The sequence below is a fragment of the Equus quagga genome, chromosome 3, assembly GCF_021613505.1.
Source record: "Equus quagga isolate Etosha38 chromosome 3, UCLA_HA_Equagga_1.0, whole genome shotgun sequence".
Lineage (NCBI taxonomy): Eukaryota > Metazoa > Chordata > Mammalia > Perissodactyla > Equidae > Equus > Equus quagga.
In genome coordinates, this window is record NC_060269.1 from 15,190,228 (window position 1) to 15,216,152 (window position 25,925).

At 35.8% G+C, this 25,925-nt stretch overlaps 1 protein-coding gene across 1 annotated transcript; it reads right to left on the bottom strand.

The window, feature by feature from the left end:
* Positions 1 to 2,236: 2,236 nt before the first annotated feature.
* IL2 (interleukin 2) lies at positions 2,237 to 6,789 on the bottom strand. The gene is made up of 4 exons (XM_046655634.1): positions 6,635 to 6,789; positions 6,484 to 6,543; positions 4,106 to 4,237; positions 2,237 to 2,347 (listed from the first exon to the last, which is right to left on the bottom strand). Exons 1-4 carry the CDS (start codon positions 6,779 to 6,781, stop codon positions 2,237 to 2,239), a joined length of 450 nt encoding a protein of 149 aa, XP_046511590.1. The 5' UTR covers positions 6,782 to 6,789.
* Between the last annotated feature and the right edge of the window lie 19,136 nt (positions 6,790 to 25,925).

Below are 25,925 nucleotides of genomic sequence, written 5' to 3' on the forward strand. Positions count from 1 at the left end.
TTCTTGTGTTTAAACATCATTAAAAGAGGCCACTGTGTAGTCTAAGCATTTACTCACCCAACTATTAATGCCATTCACAAGTTCCCATTAAATTCTGAATCTCAGGTGATTGCCTTCATCTCAATTAAATCAACCCAAACATGCCTTATTGTTCACCTGCATTGGTCTAAACACTTTGAATCTCACTTCCCCAAGAATGTTGAGATCTTAACTCCCATTTTAGTCCTGGAGGCAATGAAAGGTGGTAGAGTTGAGTTCTGAGGAAAATTGCCCTCAATTCGTGAGTCATTGGAAGGTTTTTAAGTAGAAGAGTGGTTTTTCCTTAGAAGGGATACTATGAAAGAAAAGGGGTTGCCTCTGTCAACAAGACAGGCAGACAGATGTTTAAAGTTCTCGGCCTCTATATCTGGCAGAATATCCACATCCCTTATCTCAGGGTCCCACTTCTTCCCCTTCCTTAATGTAAGAGACCTGGAAGGCTTAAACTTTTAATTGGCATTATATCTTTGCAGACCTTACATCAGACTCTTGGCTTTGTCCTCTGCCATATATATCTATATATATGTATATGCCAGATATATGTGTGGCAGATACATGTGGCAATAAGAGATGAGGAACTCCTTCAAAACTGCCAGTGAGGACTTCTGGTTACCCATGCATGTTTTTAATTGTATATTCATAAATTTAATCTTTTTCCCTTTGTTCTCTATCTGGGAACATCAGAAGAATCTAGGTGGTGATTGCAATTTTTATAACTGGTGTTTCTGTAGCAATTAAATGTCACAGCCATTTGATCTCACACCACCATGCCCTCTATCTGTATTTCATCCTATGCTCCCATCGATGATAATTTGAGTAATCTAGATGCTACTACATACCATACATTTCCCATGTCCACTATTATCATTAGGTTTCTTGAATATTCCTTGAACAACCCAGTCCCAGAATACTATTTTGAGGGGCTATTTCTGGTACAGTTACTATGTTTGAGTCAGGAAACAGATGGCATACTCAGAGTAATTCAAGAAGGATCTATGAGAGGCAATTTACAAAGCTATGGTCAGGGTACGGGGGAACTGCAAGGGATGGTACAGTACCCTAGAGCTGGTAACGGTAGAAGTGTTACCATCCATAGGCTTGAAAGAAGGAGTGGAAGGAAAGGTTGGCAGAATCCAGAAGGAAAAAGTCGCAAGAGAGTCAGTCACCTTGAGAGAAGAAGCTGGCTTCTTTGGTGGAGAGGCACAGCTGTTCAGAGACTACTCCACAGAGAAAGAGTCAAGGGAATCTCTTCTGTCCCTCAGACCTCCTACCAGCACTCCCCAGTGGCAGGAAAGCCAGAGGGCAGGGGAGGCCTTTGATAAGGTCATAAAGATGAGCCTCCTGAGGGCAGAGAGCAAGATGTAAGAGAATGGATAGAGAGACAGACCAATTATATGAAGAGTTTCAAGAACGTGTTTGGCATCTTAAATTTAAGGCATGACCTGGACAAGGAAAATATCATTTGATGAGAGTTTTATCAGACTAGAACTAAGGATCTGATCAGCTTGTGAAAGGAGAAAGCAAGAGCTTTGAGAAGGCCATTCTCCTATTCCATATACCTCTCCAGGGAAAGAGAGACTTTTCTTTCTGTTTTTGTTTTGGTGAGGAAGATTGTCCCTGAGCTAACAACTGTTGCCGGTCTTCCTCTTTTTGCTTAAGATTGTGCCTGAGCTAACATCCATGTCAGTCTTCCTTTATTTTGTATGTAGGGTGCTGCCACAACATGGCTTGGTGAGTGGTGTGTAGGTTTGTGCCCAGAATCTGAACCCATGAACTTAACCACTATGCCACTGGACCAGCCCCCAGAAGAGAGACTTTTGTAAGCATTTTAACTATCTTATGAGTTCACATGAGTAATTCAGAAATATTTTAGTGCTTACTGTGTGCTGTTCCCCAAATAACAAATATCTGGGCTTGTTTTTATTCATCAACTTTATTAAATAATTTTATTAACTGATCTACATAGACATTATGTTTAACAATTCAATATAAAAATAAATACTTTTATGGGATAAATAAGCAAGTTTTTTAGAGCCCCTAGGGCTTACAAAAAAGAATCTTAAAAGATCCATATTTATCATCCGAAGACTAACAGTTACAAAAGGTAGCAAACCATAAAATCAAAAAATAAATATAAATTTTAAATATTTAAATAAATAAAAAACCTGATACATTTTAAATGGGAAACACTTAATTATCAAGTCATTGTTGAGAAGATGCTTTGACAAAAGGTAATCCATTTGTTCAGAAATTCTACAATTGTTCCTGTCTCATCATCATATTCACATGTGAATCTTGTTTCAGACCCCTATAAAACAAAAATTTTAATTTTTTTTTTAGTTCAGAGTAGTTTACCTTATATAATTCTCAATTGAAGTCTTACAGGCTTATGGCCTTTATTTTCAAGTGTATTAAACATATTAATTATTCACATTTTCTTGAAATGATCAAAATGTGCCAAAATTACATTTTCTACAGTATTTTACTATCATTCTCATTTGTTAATTCTGCAATCTCAGTGAACACAAGATTTTTTTCCTGAGTTGTGTACAAGTAAACATTTGAAATAAAAACAGTTCTGGACAAATACTTCATTGCATGCAAAATAAACTTGTTTGACTTCCTCTGTGTATATATCTGTATATCTATCTGTAGGTTACATGTATACAGTGATATGAACATTAGACTTCCTTCTTTTTTAAACCTTGATTAAGGTTATTCTACTCATTATTCTACTTGAGTAAATCTCCTCATATTTTCTCCAAAGCAAGGCAGAACCAACCCTGAGTAAGTTAGAAGAGGCTTTTGTTTGGGGGAAGTTTGTGTGAAGAACATTTTCATAAATACTCATCCCCCCTCCCTCAACTCACTATCAATGCAAGTGAGTTTCCCAACTTTTAAAAGTGTAAACATTAGAAATGTTGTCCTGTGGACTGACTGTGTAGAAATTAACCTTCTCTGCAGAAAGGGACTATTTCAACTCAGCCTCTAGCTGACAAGCTAAGGAGAAAATATTTTGATATGCAAATAAAAGAGAGTGCTTTTTCGAATTTGAAGTATCCTATCCTGGAAAGACAGACAAAATGAGACAAAGTATTTCCTTTAAATAAACTGTTGCAGTGTTATATATCCTCTAACATGTAATTATTTAAATATTGTAATTTCTTGGGAGGAGTTTTACTTTTAAAAATGATTTTCACATAATTTTATCTCAATTTTGCATCAGGAGTTTTAGAGTGAGTTTTCTGATGTTAAAAATTTTAGAGCAAACCTCTTGACGTAAATGAGAAACTGAGTCAATCAATGTCTAAATGACATTAATCTCAATGTATTTTTTAAAAAATTAAATGGAAAGAAACAGTCTACTAATAAAGTGATTCTTACTTGGAAAGATCCAGAGTTACATACTTTTAGAAACTTGGTTCTACTACTGTAATTAAAATTGCTCTGTTTATTTAGGATAACTGTTAATTCATGAATTTTGTCCTTTGGCAGATGGGATGAGAAAGGAGAGCTATGAACCTCTTTCATGTCATCTGAGTCCCTTGTACATTTCATGCTTCCTGTGCATTTAAAAATTCTTAAGGTCCTGAAAGTATTACCTCTAAATAAAGAGTTAATTATTTGTCCATCAGCTATTTTAATGGTTGCTGTTTAAGACAAATCTCTTAATCCTTCCACTAAATGATAGGGAAACCCCATTTAAAAAGCTTTTCACACAATCAGTATTAGTTATTCTGGTAAATGATCTGAAGGAATTTAAAAATACATAATAAAATCTGTCTGCTTTCTGTGAAATTCAATTCAGTGCCTTCTCCCAGTTTTGTGTTAATGTGAGGGGTGTCAGAGCGCAGGGGTGGAGGCTTGTCCCTATGTGGATGGTAGATGGAAGCTCTCTGGCTTGCGCTTCCTAGCTCCACAATGTATGATCTAACATGAAAATAATTCATGTTCACAGTGGACTTAAAATACACAAGTACTTCACACATACCAAAAATGTTATACCACTTTAAAATGCCCTTCCATTTATTTTATTTCCAAGAGAGCAAATAAAGTAATGCCTTACCTTTAGTCCCAGAACTGTTACATTGATATTGCTCATTAATTCCTTGATATCTTTCGAGAGAAAGTTTTTTAGCATTTCCTCCAGAGGTTTGAGTTCTTCTTCTAGACACTGAAGATGTTTCAATTCTGTGGCCTTGAATAATAATAATTATCATCAGGTGAGTTTTCTCTGACTAAAAGTCAGAATCAGAAATTAATCTCCAATCTATTTTTATTGAGTGGCAGTATATAGTTTTTACCATTCTCCCTGTTCTCAGCATTACTGTAAAGGTGGACCAGTATAGTTTACAAATCACAGATACAGGCTGAGTTCTTTTCCAATCTGTATACAAATCATTAGACCCAGAGTAGTCAGAATGTGGAAGTAGAGGTTGACATTCTATGATTCTAATATTTCATAATCAAAGGGTTAATCACAATGTTAGGGAAAGAAGGAGATCTTGGATGCCATCTGTCACAGTACCAAAGTTTGATACATTAGGCAATTTTAACTGTATAGTAATGACTCTCAATTTAGAAAATCACATATAACTGTAAATTTTTTACTTTTCTGTAATAAGTACATTAAGGTGCATTTAAAAAAATTATTTGTTCCAACCAAATAAAAGTTTACAATATTTGAAGAATTTTTGGATGGGCTTCCCAAATTAGACATACACATACATACTCTCCTATATATAATGATAGTATTTCATACTTTTATGGTACGTTATAATTTCAAAGTGTTTTTTCCTAAATAAGCCCACTTAAGTGTCACAGCCACATTTTGAGATAGGCAGTGCAGTATTATCATCTCCATTTTACAAATAAGGAAACTAAATCTCAGAATTTAAGTGTCTTTCCCAAGGCCGCATGACTAAGTGGATCCAGAATTAGATTTCAATTCTTTTTTTTTCATAGCATTAACATAGCATCCTTTGAATTAAATGTTTTTATATCTTTCTAAAATCTTTTGCAAACAGAATGGTGATAAAATGAACAAATGAATGAAATTTATCACATTACTTTTGGTTTCAAATAGATTTTGAGTTGTCATTTAGAAACTGTGAGATTTCAAAGAATTCCACCACCCTCTAAATTATACACATGATCTCATGTTATCTTTCTAACAATCTATAGAGGGAGAGGTAGGACTACACTGCTCATATCTTCTGACATTTCTATCTACTGCCCTTTCAACTTGCTACTACAAGGTCTGCAAGTTCAAGGCTTACATTTTTGGTATGAGCAATTTGGAGCTATTTCCTTCAGAAAAGAGTCTAATGTCATTATGTTGTAGGAGATAAGAGTTGTGTGTCTGATTAAGCTGGAGGAGCATCTCTAAGCTATTTTCATCTTTCAGAAGAGTAGTGTAAAGCATAATTTCCTTGAATTAATGAGAAGTGGATCAATGGGATTGCATCTATAATCCTTAAGTCCCATTTTTTTCTGGGCTTGGATTTACCCTGGGACAAGGTCTTTCTGGCACCACAGTTTTGCCCGATCTCTGCTGACCTGCACAAGTGCTAGGAAACTATACTCCTAGCGTCGCTCTAGGAGCTTAGGTGATTGATGCTTACCTAACTATCTGAATTTGAAAACGATGAAGATTTTAATCTTGGAAAATAAGTCACATAGAATCGTAAGTCTCTGGGTCTACTGACATAAAAGATGTTTAAGTCAAGAATTTTATACTCCCCAGAGAGAATTTTATCTTTACTACTACTAGTAGTAGCTAATGCTTGTATAGTGTTTACCATATGCCAGACACTGTTCTGAGTTCTTTACATCTACTCATTAATCCTCACAAAACTATATGAAGTACATACAATTAGAATTCACATAAGTAGGTGAGAAACTTAGTCACAGAGAGTAGGTAACTTGCCCAAGGTCACAAAAGCTAGGACACGGCTGACCTGGGATTTCAGTTCAGATAATCTGGACCCAGAGTCTGTGCTATTGATTACAGCTATGCTGCCTCTCAAAGATAGACCCTTCAGAATCTTTCCCAAACAATGAAGGATTTTTAAAAGTGGCCTCCTCTGAAATGAATTTTGATCATTAGCATGCTAAAATGATACAATCAAATATCTAGAGTTTTGCATGTTTAAATAAAACAGTAAGTCAACATAATCTTTTAAAACAGCCTAAGCAATAAAGTAAGAATGTTATTATTCTTTTCTTCCCAGTCCTTGCCCGCCAAAACACAAATACATATAAAAAAATATAGGCCAAGCCATTTACAGAAGGCCCATTATCAAACTTAGACTTTTTTTAAAAGTATTTAAGTTACTTATTCTTTTCCTCAGATGAGGTGCTATTAATCCAATCAGTGTGCAAATTTGTATATTACTTTGAATTTCATTAAAATATAAAGTGAACATAGAAAATTGTACTTACCTTCTTGGGCATGTTAATTTTAAATGTGAGCATCTTGGAGAGTTTGGGATTCTTGTTATTCTGAGAAAGTATAACAGATTGTTATTAAAAAAGGAACTCCAGCTAGAAAAATTAAATGTAATAATTTTAGTAAGAAAGGAAATATACTCACATTAACTCCTTCCAAAAGCAACTTTAAATCCATCTGTAATTGCTTCAGTTGTTGCTGTGTTTCCCTCTTAGAGCTTGAAGTAGGTGCACTGTTTGCAAGGACTGCAAGAGTTAGTGCGATGCAAGCCAAGAGTTGCATCTTGTACATTGTGGCAGGAGTTGAGGTTACTCTGAGTAGTGATTAGAGAGGCTGATATGAAGCTCTTGAACAAGAGAAGCAATTTATACTGTTAATTCTGGAAAAATATTATGGGGGTGTCAAAATGTTTTACATATTACACATATTTTCAAAGATTCTACCTGTGTGGCAAAAAGCATTACCTTTATTTTTCCTCTTCTGATGACTCTTTGGAATTTCTTTAAACCCCCATAAACTGACTGAATGGATGTAGGTGAAATCCCTCTTGGTTACATTAGCCCACACTTAGGTGGCAGTTCTAATTCATACAACTAACGCCTTCTGTATGAAACAGTTTTTCCTCCCTCTTTCTTTAAGGGGGTGGGGATACAAAAGTGCCTCATGAAAATTTTCTCTTTGTCATAAAACTATGCTGAACATGTGGAGCACCATGTTGTGGTGGACAAGAGCAAGAATAAATAGTTGAAAAGAATAAATGTTTAGATTTGTTGATTGAACAGGAAGAATATTGGTTTCCTGTTTCAGGATGGTTTTAACTTTTATCTACACAATGACTGAGCTAATGCATATAACATGACAGATTACTTCTTACACAATCAGCTGGAGAAATATTAAGATTAGAATACATAAAATGCTCATTGAACTTGAGGTACTGTTTTATGCTGTTTTAATTTTAACATGTTTCTTGTATTTAAATATCTTACTGTCTGTTGTCCTTTTTTTTTTTTTTTTAAGGGTATGATTGTTTAACAAACAAACACTCAGAAAAGGATTTGTACCCAAGGGCACTCTTGCTAGTTTTATAATAGACTTTATATGGGCTTTATGTAAACCAATCCATAAGTTTCTAGTTTTCATCTCTTTAGGAAATTTAGATTTATCCTCTAAAGCACCTGGGACACTGTGAGTGTAACAATAGGAGTTATGAAGTAAGATCAGATGAGTATTTTTCTAGTAGGTAGACTAGGTAGGATATTTAGGATGTATGTTAATTTGTCCTCAGTATAATGCACAAACTGCCTGGATGATGGTATAACTATATACTTCTAATTTAACCTGGAGAGAATTGAGGAAATCCTTTATCAATGAGATTGCTTGTAACTCCTCCATTTTTACTACCTTATTCATTTCTTATCTAGTCTCTAAACAGATATTTATCTAGCACCTATGATGCCCTCAGGTATGTAGAAAGAGAGAAAAAAGAACAGTGTGCAGGCACACAGTCTAATTTAAGCCTAACAAGAAACCTGTTAAATGATGGTTCCATTTTGCAGTTTAGAAAACTGAAGCTCAGAGAAGTAGTTTGTTTTAGGTCATTCAGCCCTTACTGACAGTAAGGAGCAGAACAAGGATTTGAAACCAGAATATTCTAACATCAAAGTCCACTCTCTTACCATCTGTATTCTTTCTCAAAGAACTTGATGTGTAACAGGGAAAACGTGCACATAGACAATTGTAATCCTAGGTAAAAGACAATTGCTGCCTCAAGAGAAGTGGATATAAAGAATTTTGAAGAAGAAATATGACTTTAAACTGGATTTCGAAAACATGGTTAAACTGTAGTTACATAAATTTAGGACTAGAGGGAGGGTGGGTAGGCAGGAAGGTTTAAGCATTCTAAAGAACACTTAATTGTACTTGCAAAGAACAGAGAAAAATGGTTCAAAACTGTTTATGTGCAAGGCCTTATTTTGAAGATTATAAAACATCTTTGTAAAATTAAAAAATAAGCTCTATATCTCCTCAGATGAAAAAAAATGAAGAAAAAGTCAGATTAAAGAAAAATGATCTTTTCTTTTAGAAAAGATGAGAGAGATTACAGACAAAAGATTATAATGTTTCTATTACTAAAAAATGCAGAATGTCTCTCTGTACCTTTCAGATCAAAACCACAAATTTAGCATTAGTTCTAAGGGAAAGGCTACTTAGTGGTCTGTGTGTCAACTTTATTATACTTGTTTCGCTTCTCTAAAGACTCAGTGTCTCATCCCAGCATCATCAGCTCAGGCCTTTACCCTTCCAGAATGGAAAAATTCAGGCCCACGCATTTTCCTGTGTGGGGGCTTTTCCAATGAGGCTTTTGATGTTCTCATAGTCTTGGTATTTATATTTCTCTGGCTATTTCCATTAGAGAATGGGTCGATATATGGCTACAATTCTGGGGTCTGTAGAAAATTGAATTCCTAGGCCCCTTGCTTATCCCTATTATTGCATAACAGGCACCATTGCAGAAGTTGGCCTTATAATTTCTTTCTTGAAATGCTTGAGGAGAAAGCTATCATATGCTGTGGTGTACTTTCACTTTTTAACATGTCTGACACATCAGCTGGCTTTTCTGGCTGTAGTGGTGATAAAGTCAGTAATAGACTGCTAACTACCACATGTGTCACACCCCTACTTCCCCTTTGAAAATAAAATTTTACTATTCAATAAGAAGCTATTTTAGTGGCTTAGCATTGTTTGTGACTCAGCTTCTTAGACTTGAGGGTAGCCTAAGTCCTTTAAAAAGGGAAGCCCCAGTCTCTGAAGCTGCCTACCAAAGAGATTGGTCTGTCAGTTGCATCCATTGTCGATCCATCAAAGCTGACTTTCCAGGACTCTGCCTCTTGCAAAAATTTCTTCTTTCTGACCCGCTTTCACAGCTTTGTAAAATTTTAATTTGTTCTGGAGCTTGATGCCTATATTTATGCATCTCTTTTTAGTTTCTCTAAAGGCCTCTTGGCTTTTCAAGATAATTCTCTCCCTTTGAAATTAGGACATAGTGCTGGATAATTTCCATACCACCTAGAGAGAATTCAGCTAGGAGCTGTGTTTCCTGTGAAAATCTGAATTTCCTCAGACGTATACTGGTGCCCAGACTGTCTTCATCCAACCTGTAGTCTCCATAGTGTGATACCACTTCAGTCAATCTGTGATAGTTAAGTCTCCTTCATAGGTGCTCACCTTCCATGTGGTAAATTTTAAAGATGTTCATAACCTTTTGGCGTGGAAGAATTATTTCCTTGGTACTTTTAATTTTGCAAAGCGTTTTCAAATTCATCATCTCATTGAGTCACATTTTACTGATAAGAATTTTGACGTTTGTAGAGGTTAAGTGACTTGCCCAAGATCAAAAACCCAAGCCTTCCTGGCCCATAGTGATCTCATGTGTTTCCAGTGTAAAAGAGTGATGCCAAATTCTAGGACCATTAGGCTACACAAAGAAGCCTGAATTAGGTTGTTCCTACTGTTCCACCTCGCTTCACTTTATCAGTGGTAGCTGATGAGTCAGGCGAGGCAGCATCCACCTTCCCCTAACCAACACATTGTCTGTACGTATTTCATGAAGAACTTTATTTTCTTCATACATTAGGAATTAAGCCTTTCAACTTACAGATAAATATTAGCTTTATCCTCTGCCAAGATAAATGCCTTCATTAAAATCTTGTGAAAATAAAATTATTTACATTTATTTAGGCTTATCTTCATCTATTTGCTTTTCCTGCCTACCTTTGTTTCTAAGCTCGCTGTTAACCATTTGTTCTTTCCTCTTCTATGATAGCTTTCGCTGTGTCATTGACAGAGTCCATTGTTTTATCATTCCTAATGTTAAAAGAAAAAGTACAGCATATTAAACATTTTTTAGTGTATTTGAGCAAAAATTGATTTGAATTGGGCAGCTTCCAATCTAGCAGACAGAAAGGAGCTCTGAGGAGCTGTACAAAGTGAAATGCTTTTATAGCAGGAAGGGAGCAGGAACAAGGAAGTTATACTAGGCAAAAAACCAGGGATGACAGGGCTCTATCAGGCAGATTACCTAACCAGTGCTGTTCAGGCAACTCCTGATTGACTGGTTTGAGATTCCATTTCTGGGAGAGCTGAAACTGTAATAAAGTCTTGGTTTGGTGACATGGGGATTAGCATAAGCAACTCTATTTGGGACATGTTGTCTTGTTTTTAACAATATTTGTAAAAATTGTAGCCTGATTTTTTTGTTTAAAAATTATAACATTATCTAGTTACAAAATAATACATATCCATTATAGAAAATACAAAGAAGCTAAAAAATTTAAAAAACGAAAATCAACTGTATTCTTACCAAGCAGAGATAACTATTGTTGCCACATATTGGTATATGTCCATCTAGTCTTTTTTCTGTGATACAATTTTACATGCTTTTTTCTCTTAACAATATGTTATAAATACTCATATATTAAGTATTCTTGCAGAACCTTATTTTTAATAGTTGCACATAAAATTCTGTTGTGTGACTGTATTCTATTACTGGAATTTACTTTAATACCAATCATTCACAATTATGAATACTACTGTAATTCACTAAAATCTTTTGAACATAAGTATTTGTGCAAATTTCTGATCACCCTATTAGGATGAAATCCTAGAAGTGAAATTACTGGGTCAAAGAGAATGAACATTTTAAGGCTTTCAATGCTTATTCAGAAAGTTTGTAACAACAACACTCCTTATCGGGGTATGAGCCTATTTTTCTGTACCATCTACATGGTTTTCATATTATCAAATAGGGAAGGGGGCAAGAGAGAGAAAGGAGAGGAAATGATGAAATGTATGTTAATTGGTGGTTACACTAATGCTCAGGTCCATATTTGGAATTGAGAGTCAGTCAGACCTGGGCGCAAGTCCTATTTATCACTTACTAGCTGTGTGACCTTGAACAAATTACTTATCCTCCCTGAGCCTGTTTGTTTATTTCTAAAATGACAATATGGACCTGACTGGTCTCTTATGAATGACAAGATAGCATAAATGAAAGGATACAACATTAATCTGTTAACTTTGAATGAACGAGTAATCCCATGACTTGTTTTTGATATGCCACACTCTCCCCCTTTTCTACCAAGATATTTTTTTCAATGATGACATTTGCTTTACATAATTCCTTGATATCATCCAGGTTTTACCAGTCTGCCTAATCCAAGGGTTGAGAAAGAGACAGGTGGGAAATTTTACCATGCCAGCATTGCCCAGATGCAACTCAGTTAAAATCTAATTTAATTAACCATATAATTTTGAATCATTCTATAAGGTCACTAGAGATAAAGTATAATAGAGATATTATTCCGTAAAATGTCAGTCCCATCTGAGAGGATCTCTGTCCATTGTAGGGGAGGAAAAATCCTTTCCCTCTGCCTTTCTAGGTGCTTAGCTGAGACTCCAGGAAATAAAAAACAGACTAATAGGATAAAAAGTAAACAATTTAATTATGTACGTACATACCTGTGGGAACCCCACAAAGATATGAGACTCAAAAGGCAGCCAGATGGTTGAGGCTTGTCCACTATCCTGAGCTAAGGAAAGGCATGGGGGTCTGGGCTTTCAGAGGAGGGAAGGCAATTCATGGGAAGGTGAGAAGAGGAAAAGTTGGCAAGTGAAAGTTGCCCCACCGTGCAGATTCGTCTCTCAGGTGAAAAAGTTATCTCTGGTAATAGCTTTCTTCCTGGCACACGCCCCATTTCTGATGTAAATTTCCTTTATACTTGTAAGTTTCCCTTACAAAAGGCTAACTTCTACTCTGTTTTCAGAGCTTCTCCTCTGTCTTCTCAAACTAATCAGCTCAAAATAATCCTTATGCCAAAGAGGCATATTTTGGGATGGCACATTCTGCTACCCTTTACCATCAAAGTTGATCTGTCTTTTTTTCTTTTTTGGTGAGAAAGATTGGCCCTGAGCTAACATCTGTTGTCAGTCTTTCTCTTTTTGCTTGGGGAAGCATGTTGCTGACCTAACATCTATGCCAGTCTTCCTCTATTTTGTATGTGGGACACTGCCACAGCATGGCTTGATGAGCAGTGTGTAGGTCTGTGCCCAGCATCCAAACCTGCAAACCCCGGGCAGCAGAGCATGTAAACTTAACCACTATGCCACCGGGCCAGCCCCTAAAGTTGACCTATCTTGATCTCATTTCTCTCAAACAACCAAAAACCAGAAAGTTAATTTTTAAAACGTCCTCTGAGCAGCAAAAATTGGTGTGGAAAAGCTCATGGTGAAGATGATAAATAGGTTTCCTCTCATGTGCTGCATTATTAGCAGAGTCTACTTAGAGTGCTGTATTAAGAATAGTTTTGTCCTCAGGGGACAAGTGTGCACCATAGATATTTAGTCTTCAGTGGGCTCTGGAGTGTGGAGTAGCAGCTTGCATACCAAGTCTTTAGCATTTCTGCCCTATGCTCATGCTTTCTTTACACCCAGTTCTAGCCAGCTTTGTTATTTTTCTTCAAGAGCATTGTAGATTAGAAGCAATTTTGGGAACTGGGCTCCCTGTAGAATAAATGATCACTGACAGTTTAAAAGAATGAGGTAGAGGAGGTAAATGTAACAATAGAAAACAAAGTATTAAAAAAGTGAAGAAAATATAGGAACCACAGAAAAGCACAGCCTTCTGGAACCTTAGTATGTGACTCAGTAACTCCATGCACCCCAACAGGTCCTGAGAGTCCTTTATAACTGCAGGGTATAATGACTGATGTTCACAGTGATGACCCTGCCTCCTCAAAAAATGTTGAACTTATGTTTTGCTTTGTTTAAATCTGCTTTGTTTAGGAAGTCAGAATATATGTAATGTTTTTGGGAGAGCTTTCCATTTCAAGTGGTTAAGATAAAAACAAATTTGATGCCAAATCAACTCTGATTCCCTAGTTCCTGAATTCTTTTATGTGAGAGAGATACGAGTATATCTTGTTTAAGCCTTTGTTATTTTGGGTTTCTCATTATATGCAGCTAACAACACTGTATAAGTACAGTGGGCTTTGTTCTTTTTACACAATTCTACTTGTTTCTTTTGACTGAAAAATGTTTAAGGTACATTGTTGAACATCATCATGGGCTATCAGAATACAAAAATAAGTAGCTATCCCTGGCCTGCAGAATTTTATATTTTAGTACGAGAAAAAGACATATGTAGGGAGCCTCCAGTTTAATACAGTAAGTGCAAGGGGATGAGTAGACAGTTAATTGCCAAGTGTAAAATTTTTTGGCTTCTATTGGCATAAGAATAGACATATAGATCAATGGAATAGAATTGAGAGTCCAAAACTAAACCCTTACATTTATGGTCAATTGATTTTTGACAAGGGTGCCAAGACAATTCAGTGGAGAAAGAATAGTCTTTTCAATAGCTGATACTGAGACAACTGGATATCTACAGGCAAGAGAGTGAAGTTAGACTTCTACTTCACACAATATATGATCCTTAGTGTGGATCATAGACCTAAATTTTAGAGCTAAAATTACAAAACTCATGGAATAAAACATAGGAGTAAATATTCTTCACTTTGAATTAGGCAATGGTTTCTTAGATATGTCACTGAAAGCAAAATCAACAAAAGGAAAAAAAAATAAATTGGACTTCTTAAAAACTTAAAACTATCGTGCTTCAAATGACACCATAAAGAAAGTGGAAAGACAACCCACAGAATGGGAGAAAATGTTTGCAAATCATGTATAAGTGATTTGCACCCAGAATGTAAAAAGAACTCTTGCAACTCAACAATAAAAGGACAAATAACCTAATTTAAAAATGGCCAAATGATGGAATAGATATTTCTCCAAAAAAGATGTACACATGACTATAAAGCATATGAAAAGATGCTCAGTATCATTCATCATTAGGGAAAAGCAAACCAAAACCACAATGAGATGCCTCTTTTTACCCACTATGATAAATAAAATTAAAAAGACAATAACAGGTGTTGACGAGGATGTGAAGAAATTGAAACCATGATGCATTGCTGGAAGGAATGTAAAATAATGGTGCAGCTGCTTTGGAAGACAGTTTTGGCACTTCCTCAAAATATTAAATATAGACTACCATATGACCCAGCAATACCACTCCTAGGTATATAACCAAGAGAAATGAAAACATATCCACACAAAAACTTGTGCACAAATATTCACAGCAGCATTAATTAAAGTAGCCAAAAAGTGGAAGCAACCTAAATGTCATCAACTGAAGAATGGATAATTAAAATGTTGTATATCCATATGATGAAATATTATTTGGCAATAAGAATACTGAAATACTGATACATTCTACGACACGGATGAACCTTGAAAACATTATGCTAATTTCAAGAAGCTCTTCACAAAGGCCAAATATTGTATGACTCTATTTATATGGAATGTCCAGAAAAAGAAAATCCATCATGGCAGAAAGTAGATTAGTGGTTTCTGGCGTCTGGGACAAGAGAGAATGGAGACTGACTGCTAATGAGTATGGGGTTGGTTTTTGAGGTGATGAAAATGTTCTAAAATTAGTCAGGATTGTTGCGCAACTTTATGAATACACTAAAAACCAATGAATTGTACACTTACATTATGTAAATTATATCTCAAAGCTGTTAAAAAATTTTTTGCTAGCTTCACAATTGTGGTTGAAACATATGCAGTATGCTTTTGGTTTGTGGCTGTACTGAAATAAATAATGTCCCCAAATGAAACTATATTTATCTCTAAGAACTATTTATATAACCAATGTATGTAAAACTAGTTTTATTACAAATTAAGAAGAATGAAATTAACAGATTAAAATTTAAAGTTGTCTTTATTGTTAAATCATAATAGATACCACCTGGCATTCAGTCCCTACTCATATTGCCAATTATCGTCACCTAATTAAGTCCCAAACATTGAAGAAGTGGTAATGGTTTTTCTTTGAGTAGTGAATGAAAATAGCATCCTTCAACACATCGCTATATTTGAATGCTTGAAAAATATACTTTAAGATAAATAACTGTACAGATACTGTGGAAATTGTTCCAGAAAAGATGGCTCCGTGGTCTTCCCTATGGCTCATTAATGGGAATCCCATATTCTATTAACTGCTCAAAACACAAAACTATGCAGTCATCTTTGTTTTCTTTCTTTATCTTGCATCCCATATTCAATCTGTTAAAAATTCTTGTTGGCTCAATCTTCAGAATTTATCCTTAGTCCACTACTTCTATCCACTGCTCTCTCTACCACTCTAGTCTAAGCCATTATCACCTTTGTTTGAATATTTCAAGAACTTTCCTAACTGATGTCCCTTCCTCCAGTTCTTGTCCACTATAAGCCTCTTTTCACAGAGGAGACGGAGTGACCCTTCTAAAATCTAAATCAAATTATGTCACAGTAATCAGAACCTTGAAGTTGCTTCCCATCTCACCAAAAGTGAAAGCCAAAGTCATTAATTGGCTTACAACATCCCCCTCATCTGGCCTGAATAATGATATCTGCCACTGTTCTCTTCTCTTCCCTCCAGTCTGGCCTCCTTATAGTTCTTTGAACAAAACAACCTATGACAGCCTCAGAGCCATTGCATTTGCTGCTCCTTCTGTGTGAAATGCTCCTGTATTCACTTGACGTATTCCCTCACCTTCTTCAGGTTCTTCACTCAAATGTCCTCCTCTCAGAGAGACATCTTCTGATCATCTTATTAATATGGACCTCCCAGGAACTAGCTATCTCCCTTCCCCGATTTTTCCCTCTCTGTAGCTTATTATCACCTTCCAATACAGTGCATAATTTTCCTATTTATTCATTGTCTATCTCCTTCCACTATAATATAAACTCTATGAAGGCAGAGATTTTGTTTTTCCTATTGGTATCTCTAGGGCCTATAACATTATCTGACACATAGTTGTAACTCAATAAATATTGACAGTATGTTATTCTAAGGAAATAGGATTTTTCCTGAGTACAATGGGAAGCTATTGATAGATTTTCTATTAGCATTTTATAAAGATTCTTTTAGTATAATTATGGAGGAGAAGTTGGAGGAGCTAAACAAAGCCTTCCTTTTGTGATATCAAAATTTTGCAGAAACACTCCACTTGGAGCCTGAACCTAGCTTAGGAAGACAACATATCATTTCTTTGAGAAATGCCTTAATTAAATAAAAGATAAAATCTGCAATTTTATTTGCCACTTTGTAAGCATAGATTATAGCATGAGGTTTGTCTGTAAATTTATCATGTGATATTGAGAGACTGAAACTGAAGCAATGCTATCATGTAATGTGGAATCAGCAAGAGTATTGAAAATTTTGGTAGGGCATGTTGAAGTAGGGGAGAAAGATGTGTGCACTAATCCACCTGAAGTTCTGGCACAAAACTATTTTATCATGAGTAAGTACAGAAATTCTTCTTTTTTTTTTCTTATTAAGGCCAAAAAATATCTTCAGTAGCTATCCATTTTATAACGTGAATGCAAAGAGTTACTGCATCTTAAATAAATGAGTGCCTGAATTCTAAGGGAGCAGAAGAATGTGTCCTCTGGACAGAGTTTTGAGAAAGTCAAACCCTTGGAAAGACAAAGAGCCTTCTTTATTGATTGCTACTGTGTATGGTCAAGTGTATATTTACTGGTTTTCTTTTGATATTTATCTATAATCTAAAATTAAAATTTGGGCTCTCCATGGAACTCTTCCATCTTGATGCTACTCTTCATTGTTAAATGACATGCTTTTATGGTTTTCTCTAAGTGATTACTATTTTGAGAAAAATTGTGATGTCTATTTATACTGGGGTAGATAAAGTTTGTATTTCACAATTACCGTAACCATTTAGTGTGTCTATTCCCAACATTGTACTTTCTCTTAATCTACATATTCCTAATTTTCTGGGCAAAAAGAACTGAAAGAACTTAAATCGGATAGCTGAGTAAGAGACTGTTGTTTCTCCCCTGTTGAGCAGATAATAGGCAAAGGAAGACTCCTTAAATAATCTCATTTGTGAACTTTCTCCTTGGGTTTATTTTTTCATACCTGTTTTTTCTTGAATTCATGGGGTTTATAATTTAAATAATATTGAAAATATTTACTTTAATTTCCTAAAACACTAATGCCAGAGTGGGATGGTAAGACTGGATTTGCAGATAAAAGAAAGTAATATTTATTAATTGAAAGTTGTATTAACATTGCCGAGACATCTGTTTTCAAATTGCCCAAGTTACATGGACTGAAGTGTGTGTTTTCAGTCACACAGAAGAATGATAGCTGCAGAGAGAAATCTCATTTACTACTTTCCCTTTTCTGTGGAGTAGTGTGTTTCCGGGTTGAAATACTGTCTCCATTTCATCTTTTATCATCTACTTTTATCCACAAATGTCTGCACTCTTTGCAGCATTTTAGCAAGAAAATAGCCATACTAAAATCTTTTACATTCATTCAAATACCCATCCTCTAACCATTCCACTGGACTTTAGTGTTGCTTGGTCATCTGTATTGGACTTAAAATTTCTATCCACGTCATAAATAAGTCAGTAACTAGAAACAGAGTAAGTAAAACATTAAATTAAGTTAGTAGAAAATGGTTAATCTCCCACTGTCTCAAAATTTACTGTACTTTTCAATCCGAATTATCCTACATGGTATTTTTTCTGTTTCGCCACATAGACAACAGGAGGGCTTGGGGGGAACGTGTCATTAGTGAGCTTGGAAGTAGACCCAGTCACCCCACTCAAGTGTGCATCTTCAGAGAGATTCACTTTCTGAGAAAAAGCAACTCTCTCCCCAATTTAAGTCAGTACGAGATCTAAAATGGAAAAACAAAAATGAAACCACAAACCCCCGGCATACAAGAGAGATTTAGATATTCCATGAACGAGCAGTCATAGAAACAGCCATTATCTTTTAATTCTGTCTGCAGTATATGTGTGACTCAAAAATCTTCCATAACTGGGGGTATTGTTTCAAGGGCACTTTATTAAATTGGAAAAATTATTTTACGTTTTATAGTTGACCACATTAAAGAAATAGTTCAACTGTATCCAAACCTAGTTTCTGAGAATACAAATGCTTTCAGGCATTACTAACATTTTTTTTCACAGCTTTATTGAGGTATAATTGATATTAAAAATACTGCACATATTTAATGTAATCAATTTGATGAGTTTGGACATAGGCATACCCATGAAACCATCACCACAATCAAGGTAGTAAACATATCTATCTCGTACCCTCTCTTTTTTGTGGTATTAACACTTAACATAGGATCTACCCTGTTAACAAATTTTTTAAGCACGCAATACAGCATTGTTAACAATAGGCACTATGTTATACAGCAGATCTCTGAAATTTATTCATCTTGCACAAATGAAACTTTATACCATTGAACAACAACTCCCCATTTATCCCACTGTCCAGCCCCTGGCAACTACCATTCTACTCTGTTTCCTTGAGTATGACTATCTTAGATACCCCATGTAAGTGGAATAATGCAGTATTTATCCCTCTGTAACTGGCTTATTTCACTTAGCATAATGTCCTCCAGCTTTATCTATGTCATTGCACATCGCAGGATTTCCTTTTTCTTTTTAAGGCCAAATAATATTCTGTTGTATGTATATACCACATTTCCTTTATCCACTTATTTGTTGGTGGATATTTAGGTTGTTTCCATATCTTGGCTATTATGAATAATGCCACAATAAACATGGAATATCTCTTCGAGATACTGATTTCAGTTCTTTCAAATATATTCAGAAGTAGAATTGCTGGATCATATAATAGCTATATTTGTAAATTTTTTGAGGAACCACTATACTGTTTTCCAAGGTGGCCGCACCTTTTTACATTTCCACCAATAGTGTACAAGGGTTCCAGTTTTTCTCCATGCTTACCAACACTTACTATCTTTAGGGTTTTTTTTTCTTTTTTTAACAATAGCCATCCCAACAGATGTGAGGTGATATTGTGGTTTTGATTTGTATTTCTCTAATAATTAGTGATGTTGAACTTCTTTTCACATATATATTGGCCATTTGTACGTCTTCTCTAGAGAAATGTCTATTCAAGTCCTTTGCTCATGTTTTAATTGGGTTATTTGGGTTGGTTTGTTTTATTTTTTGCTACTGAGTTGTAGGAGTTCCTTATACATTTTGGATATTAACTCCTTATCTGATATGTGGTTTGCAAATATTTTCTCCCATTTTGTAGTTTGCCTTCCACTCTGCTGATTGTTCTTTATTGTACAAAAGCTTTTTAGTTTTGATATAGTCACACTTGTTGATTTTTGCTATTGTTGCCTGTGCTATTGGTGTCATAGCCAAGAAATTATTGCCAAGATCAATGTCAAATATCATTTCTCCTGTTTTCTTCTAGGAGTTTTACAGTTTCAGGACTTATATTGAAGTTTTTAATTCATTTTGAGTTGATTTTTGATATAACATAAGATAAAGATCCAGCTGCATCCTTTTGCATGTGGATATCTACTTTTCTCTACATAATTTGTTGAAGAGATTATCTTTTCCCCATTGTGAATTATTGGCACCTTTGCCAAAAATTAATTGACTCTGTATGCATGGATTTATTTCTAGGCACTCTATTCTGTTACATTGGTATATATTCTGCCTTTATACCAGTATCATACTGTTTTAATTACTGTAACTTTGTAATATATTTTGAAACCAGGAAGTGTGATGGCTCCAGCTTTGTTTTTTTTCCTCAAGATTGCTTTGGCTATTCAGGGACTTTTATGATTCCAAATGAATTTTAGGATTGTTTTTCCTATTTCTGTAAAAAATGTCATTGGGATTTTGATGGAGATAACATTGAATCTATAGATCACTTTGGGTAGTATGGACGTTAAACAGTACTAAGTCTTCCAATCCATAAACATGGAATGTATTTCTACTTATTTGTGTCTTCTTTAATTTCTTTTACCAATGTTTTGTAGTTTTCAATGTACAAGTCTTTTATCTCCTTGGTTAAGTTTATTCCTAAGTATCTTATTCTTTTTGATGCTGTTGTAAATGGGATTGTTTTCTTAATTACTTTTTTGATAGCTCATTTATAGTGTATAGAAATGCAACTGATTTTTGTATGTTGATTTTGTATCCTGCAATTTTACTGAATTTATTTATTAGTTCTAACAGTTTTTTTGTGGGGTCTTTAGGGTTTTCTACATATAAGATCATGTCATCTGCAAAGAGAGAAAATTTTACTTCTTTCTTTCCTATTTGGATGCCTTTTATTTCTCTTCTTGCCTAATTGCTCTGGCTAGGACTTTCAGTACTATGCTGAATAGAAGTGGCAAGACTGGGCATCCTTGTCTTGTAACTGATCTTAGAGGAAGAGCTTTCAGTTTTTCACTGTTGAGTATGTTGTTAGCTATGGGCTTGTCGTATGTAGCCTTTATTACGTTGAGGTAAATTCCTTCATTATTTCTTTAAATAAAGATTCTGTCCCTTTTTCTCTCTTCTCCTTCTTGTACTTCATAATGATGTGCATGTTGATTTATTTGATGATGTCGCATAAGTCCCTTAGGCTATTTTCACTCCTTTTCATTATTTTTTCTTTTCCTCTGACTGAATAATTTCGAATGACTTGTCTTTGAGTTCACTGATTCTTTCTTCTGCTTGATCAAGTCTGATGTTGAAGCTCTCTATTGAATATTTTAGTTCAGTTATTAAATTTCTGAGCTCCAGAATTTCTATTTGGTTCTTTTTTATAGTTTCTCTGTCTTTGTTGATATTCTCATTTTGTTCATGTGTTATTTTCCTGATTTTATTTAGTTATCTATCTATATTCTTTTGTAACTCACTGAATTTCTTTAAGACAATTATTTTGAATTCTTTGTAAGGAAATACATAGATCTCCATTTCTTTAGGGTTGGTTACTGGAGATGTATTTTGTTCCTTTGATTCTGTCATATTTCCCTGAATATTCATGTTCCTTGTAGTTTTGCATTGGTGTCTGCACATTTGAATAAACAGCCACCCCTCTCAGTCTTTACAGATTGGCATCAATAAAGAAAGATCTTCACCAATCATCCTGGCTAGAGTTTCTGGGAGCTTCTTAAACCTTTTCTGTGGTGCACATTCCACTCCTCTCCCTCCCTCCTTGGGGAAGTCTTTGTTTTCAACCTGCAAGGCTCAAAATTATTGAACTCTCAACAAACTTAGATTATAGGGCATAGACAGAGAGGGCTTCTCTTGGAAAAGATCTATATTTTCTTCGTTCTCTACTAGCAAATGGGCCACCTTTAGTCCCAGCTTCTCTGTTTCGTGTAGGGTCTTACTAAGGCAGCAAGACGCAGCTGAACCATTTCAACATTCTGTTAAAATAAAAAACAAATGAAGAACAGCCTTGACAACTCCCTGAACATTCAAAACCAGTTTAGTCAGACAAGCAAGGCTTAATGTAGTTTATTTTGCAAGGCTAACTTGACCTGGGTCATTTCTTCCTTCTGCCTCTGGAAATCATAAGCAAAACTTGAACGATTTCCCAAGGTTAATATGAGGTAACCACTGACTAATTCCCTATCATTTAAGAAAACTCCAATATTATAACGAATCACTGTGAAGAATAAACAGTTACTGCTTTCTCACTATATGAACTGCTTTATGACAATATTCCCCTAAGCTTCATTCCATGTCTTGATTTGAATGCTCCCAGTTTGCACATTGTCTTTTTCGTGTGTGCACAATAAGCTTTTACTAGCTACTACTTCAGTGATTCATTGGTTTTACTTTGGCTATTCTGAAGTTTTGACAATTACTAATTTTTCCTATCGTGTACCCAAATACTACAGCTTTAGTAGGCATATGTCTGTCCCCTAAAGTGAAACAGTTTTACCAACTATTTCCCAAGCAAGTTTCTAGAACCTCTCAACCAGGAATAATAGCAGGGTGCCCATTGCCATTGCTCCTACTTTCTCCACTCAACAAATTCCACATCACATTTTAGGTCTGAGAATTAACACTTCAATTTCAGGTACCAAATTCTGTGTCAGATAGGATACTTCCAGCCGCAAGTAACAGAAGTCCTGCTTTGAATTGGGCTGAATGCCAAGGACATTTACTTCATGTATTAGGAAGTCTAAAAGTAGGATAAATTCCAGAGCCAATTGATTCAGCAGCTTAGAGATATCATCAAGGACCCATATTCTCTGCTGCCACAGAGTTGGCTTCCTGCTAAGACTGGTTACTCTCATGGTCATGATAAGGCTGCCGGCAGCAACTAGAATAATGTCTTTTCTTCTTCATATCCAGCAGGAGAGTGAAACTAGCTCCTTTTCCCAGAAACTCAAGTAGGTCCTTGACCCAAATGGGCTTAGGCCTGCCCATCCCCTAATTAACCAGTCCCAAGGGGGAAGAGTCTTATCATGATTGGCTTACACTGATCTTCTGAGGTAGATTGGAGCCAATATCCTCCAATCCTCCAATATCCTCTCTAGCCAAGCCTTTGCCAATGTGCATTCATATGCAAATGAAGGTCTTGATTTCCTAATACCTCTTCTCTCAATAATAGCCACGTTTCTCCTTGTGCTCTCCTACACATAAGATCTTAGAGTGAAGACTCTATTGCATGCATGAGTAGAAATTGGCAGAAAAATTATTTTACAAACCTATGCAGTTGTCATTTCACTTTGGCTTAGGTCATTGTCAACAACTAACACTTTAATAATTCAATAAAGCTAGCTGGACTCTATGTATCATTTAGGAAAGCTTTAAGGTTGAGAGTAATGTAACTCCAATATGGTAGCTTAAAAATAGGGTTTTATTTGTATCACATAAGAAATCTGGCCATATGTACTTGCTTGTGTTGGCTCAGTTGCTTGACAGTGTCGAGGTTAACATCTGTGAGTCTCAACATTGCTTATATATGTCATCTCATGGTGACAAGATGGCTGCTACAATTTCAGATATCAAGTTTATATTTTAAGTAGGAGGAAGTGGGAATGGTGATCCTACTTACATATTATCAGCCAGAACTAGTGACCCATAGCCACCTCTAGCTGGTAAGTGACTGTGGAGAAGGGGTCTGGGAAAGTCAAACACTATGTCTGCCATGCACTGCAGCTGGATAAAGTATGTAAGCATATGCAGTTCAGTGCAGAGTAATTTACTTTCTTCCAGAAGCTGGAAATGAATTTATAGTTGGTGAAGGCATAAGGATCAAGATACGCCCAAGCCAGCTGCCCCATCCTATAGGAGTGCTTCAGACTGTCTACTTAGCAGCTTTCCTGGACTTGGGAGACTATGTGCTATGCATGGTCTCCTGCTATCTTGTAGTTTTCAGTGCAACTTCCTGGGTTCCTGTCCAGAGGAGTCCACTTGGTTTGGAGAATTGAGGCACAATTGAGGTAGCAGGAAGCTGTGGTTGACCTGGTTTCTCGTTACCCGACAAACAGCCTATTATGAGATCTATTCTTTTAACTCCTTCACAGTATCTATATGAGGAATAAGGGATTCCTTGAGTCTCTCTTTCCTCCTCTGTCCCCAAAAGTGGCCTTGGTTTTTTCAGGATTGACAAACTCTGACAGACTATGGAAAGGACTTTGCCTCCTTGCCTAAGCCACAAGATTGTTCCTTTCTTTGCTTCAACCCTCTTATCTTCTCTCTTGTCATCTCTATAGCTCACTGGACAGTGGGTGTGAAGAGACTGCAGTGAAGGGAGAAAGGATTATAGCAAAGGGGACTTTGTTTAGGCCTTCGTTAAGTTGTGCTTTGTTCCCACAGCATCTAGGAACTGGATGCAGGATAGGGCAAGCCTGGAGAACCTAATTCCCATACCTCCACTGCTCCCAGGCTAGGCTTACTCTGAACAGAGAAAAAAATTAAAGCCTTCCTGATGACTCAAAATCAGTCAAGATTCCTTGGAATATCAGACCTACTAGGAACCAAGGCAGCAAGTAGGAGGTAATTGTCTTCTGTTGCCTTCAGTTCCTACTGTCTGTCAGAACAGTGCATCACTCTCCTTCATATGAACTTCCCTTCTGAGTCTGCTTCTAAATCCTGCCATGGAACTCCACACTCGCCCCACATACACACTCTAGTGGTCTGTTCTAAGGCAAAGAAAAGTGGAAAATTATTCTAGATTTCTGAATCTAGAGAACTGGCTAATAGTTTTTCACAATTGGAGCTTGAGGGAAAATGCTACATATCTTTATTTTTTGATTTTTGGACATTCGTACAGAGAAGTGATATAGAAGTAGAACGACAACACCAGTGATCCACACACAACTCTTATGAACAGATGTAGCTTCAAAGGCAATGAGGATTCGGTAGCAGGAAGTGTCCAGATCCACAGAAGCTAAGTGGTGACAGCTTTTACTTGTGTCCAGGACTCCCTGTGCTCTTCTTCTCCAGACACTTCAGGTATGAGCCAAGAGGCTTAAGTTTAAAATAGGCATGGAATGTTTGGAAGGGCCAAATTCTTACAAGGTTTTTTTTTGCCATCCTGGTGCTGTTCACATTACTGTTTGCGATGCTCAGAAGCAGCCCTCTGTTTTCTAGATCCTTCAACAGCCATTGGCATCCAGTCTCTCAGTGCTATCTATTGCTAGGGAGATAATGGCATGTCCTTGGTTTTAAAACACATCCCTGATTCCCCGAGTAGGTTGTTAGCTGCTCAGGAATGAATCTTAAAGATGCTACAAAGAGAAAAGGGAAGGAAATCTTGTAAGTCATTTAGTTTATTTCTCTGTCTCCAGGAAGAACCCAACCCAGATCTTTTCACACAAACAGACCTCTGATTGAATCCTATGTATCCAGCAGCAGAGTACAGAGCTTTTGTTTTTAAGATGATACAGTCTTTGTTTTCTCATTATAAAGCACTATATTCCTTGTAGAGATTTGGAAAAATATAAAAAGTACAAAAAGACAGAAATTATCTACAGTTCCATATGTCCAGCAATAATCATCCCTAACAATTTGATGCATTTCTTTCCAATCCCTCACTTCTCTATCGGTCTCTCACAATTTACGTGTGTTCATGCCCCTTACAAAATTGGGATGATAATCATATACATGATTTTGTATTCTGCTTTTTTTCCCACAACACTATATCATGACTGTTTTCTCAAACAAATATTTTTTAAAAAATCTTTAAAAATGATTTTATAATATCTTGTCAAATGAATATATCATAATTTATTTAATCATTCTCCTGATTATAATCCATCTTTTTATCTGAACAAATTTTAACAGTATTTATAGCATTTTCATATGGCAGCCATATAAAATAAAATCAGTTAAGAATTAATTAAGCACGTGAAATGTCCAGTGTCCTGTGCTAAATGCTATAAAGCATATAAAAAATTATAAGGCCAGTTCTCTGATCTCAAAGAGATTTTAGGTTTATTATGGTGTGATTTTTTTTTAATTAATATTATATAGCTTAATTCTTAAAACATGTATCTTACAGTTTTAAATA

Coding starts and splice junctions, on each gene's coding strand:
- IL2 (XM_046655634.1), bottom strand. CDS start 6,781: ATGTACAAGATGCAACTCTTGGCTTGCATCGCACTAACTCTTGCAGTC. Junction 6,544..6,634: donor TGCTTTTGGAAGGAGTTAAT/GTGAGTATATTT, acceptor ATACTTTCTCAG/AATAACAAGAATCCCAAACT. Junction 2,348..4,105: donor TAACAGTTCTGGGACTAAAG/GTAAGGCATTAC, acceptor TTTGTTTTATAG/GGGTCTGAAACAAGATTCAC.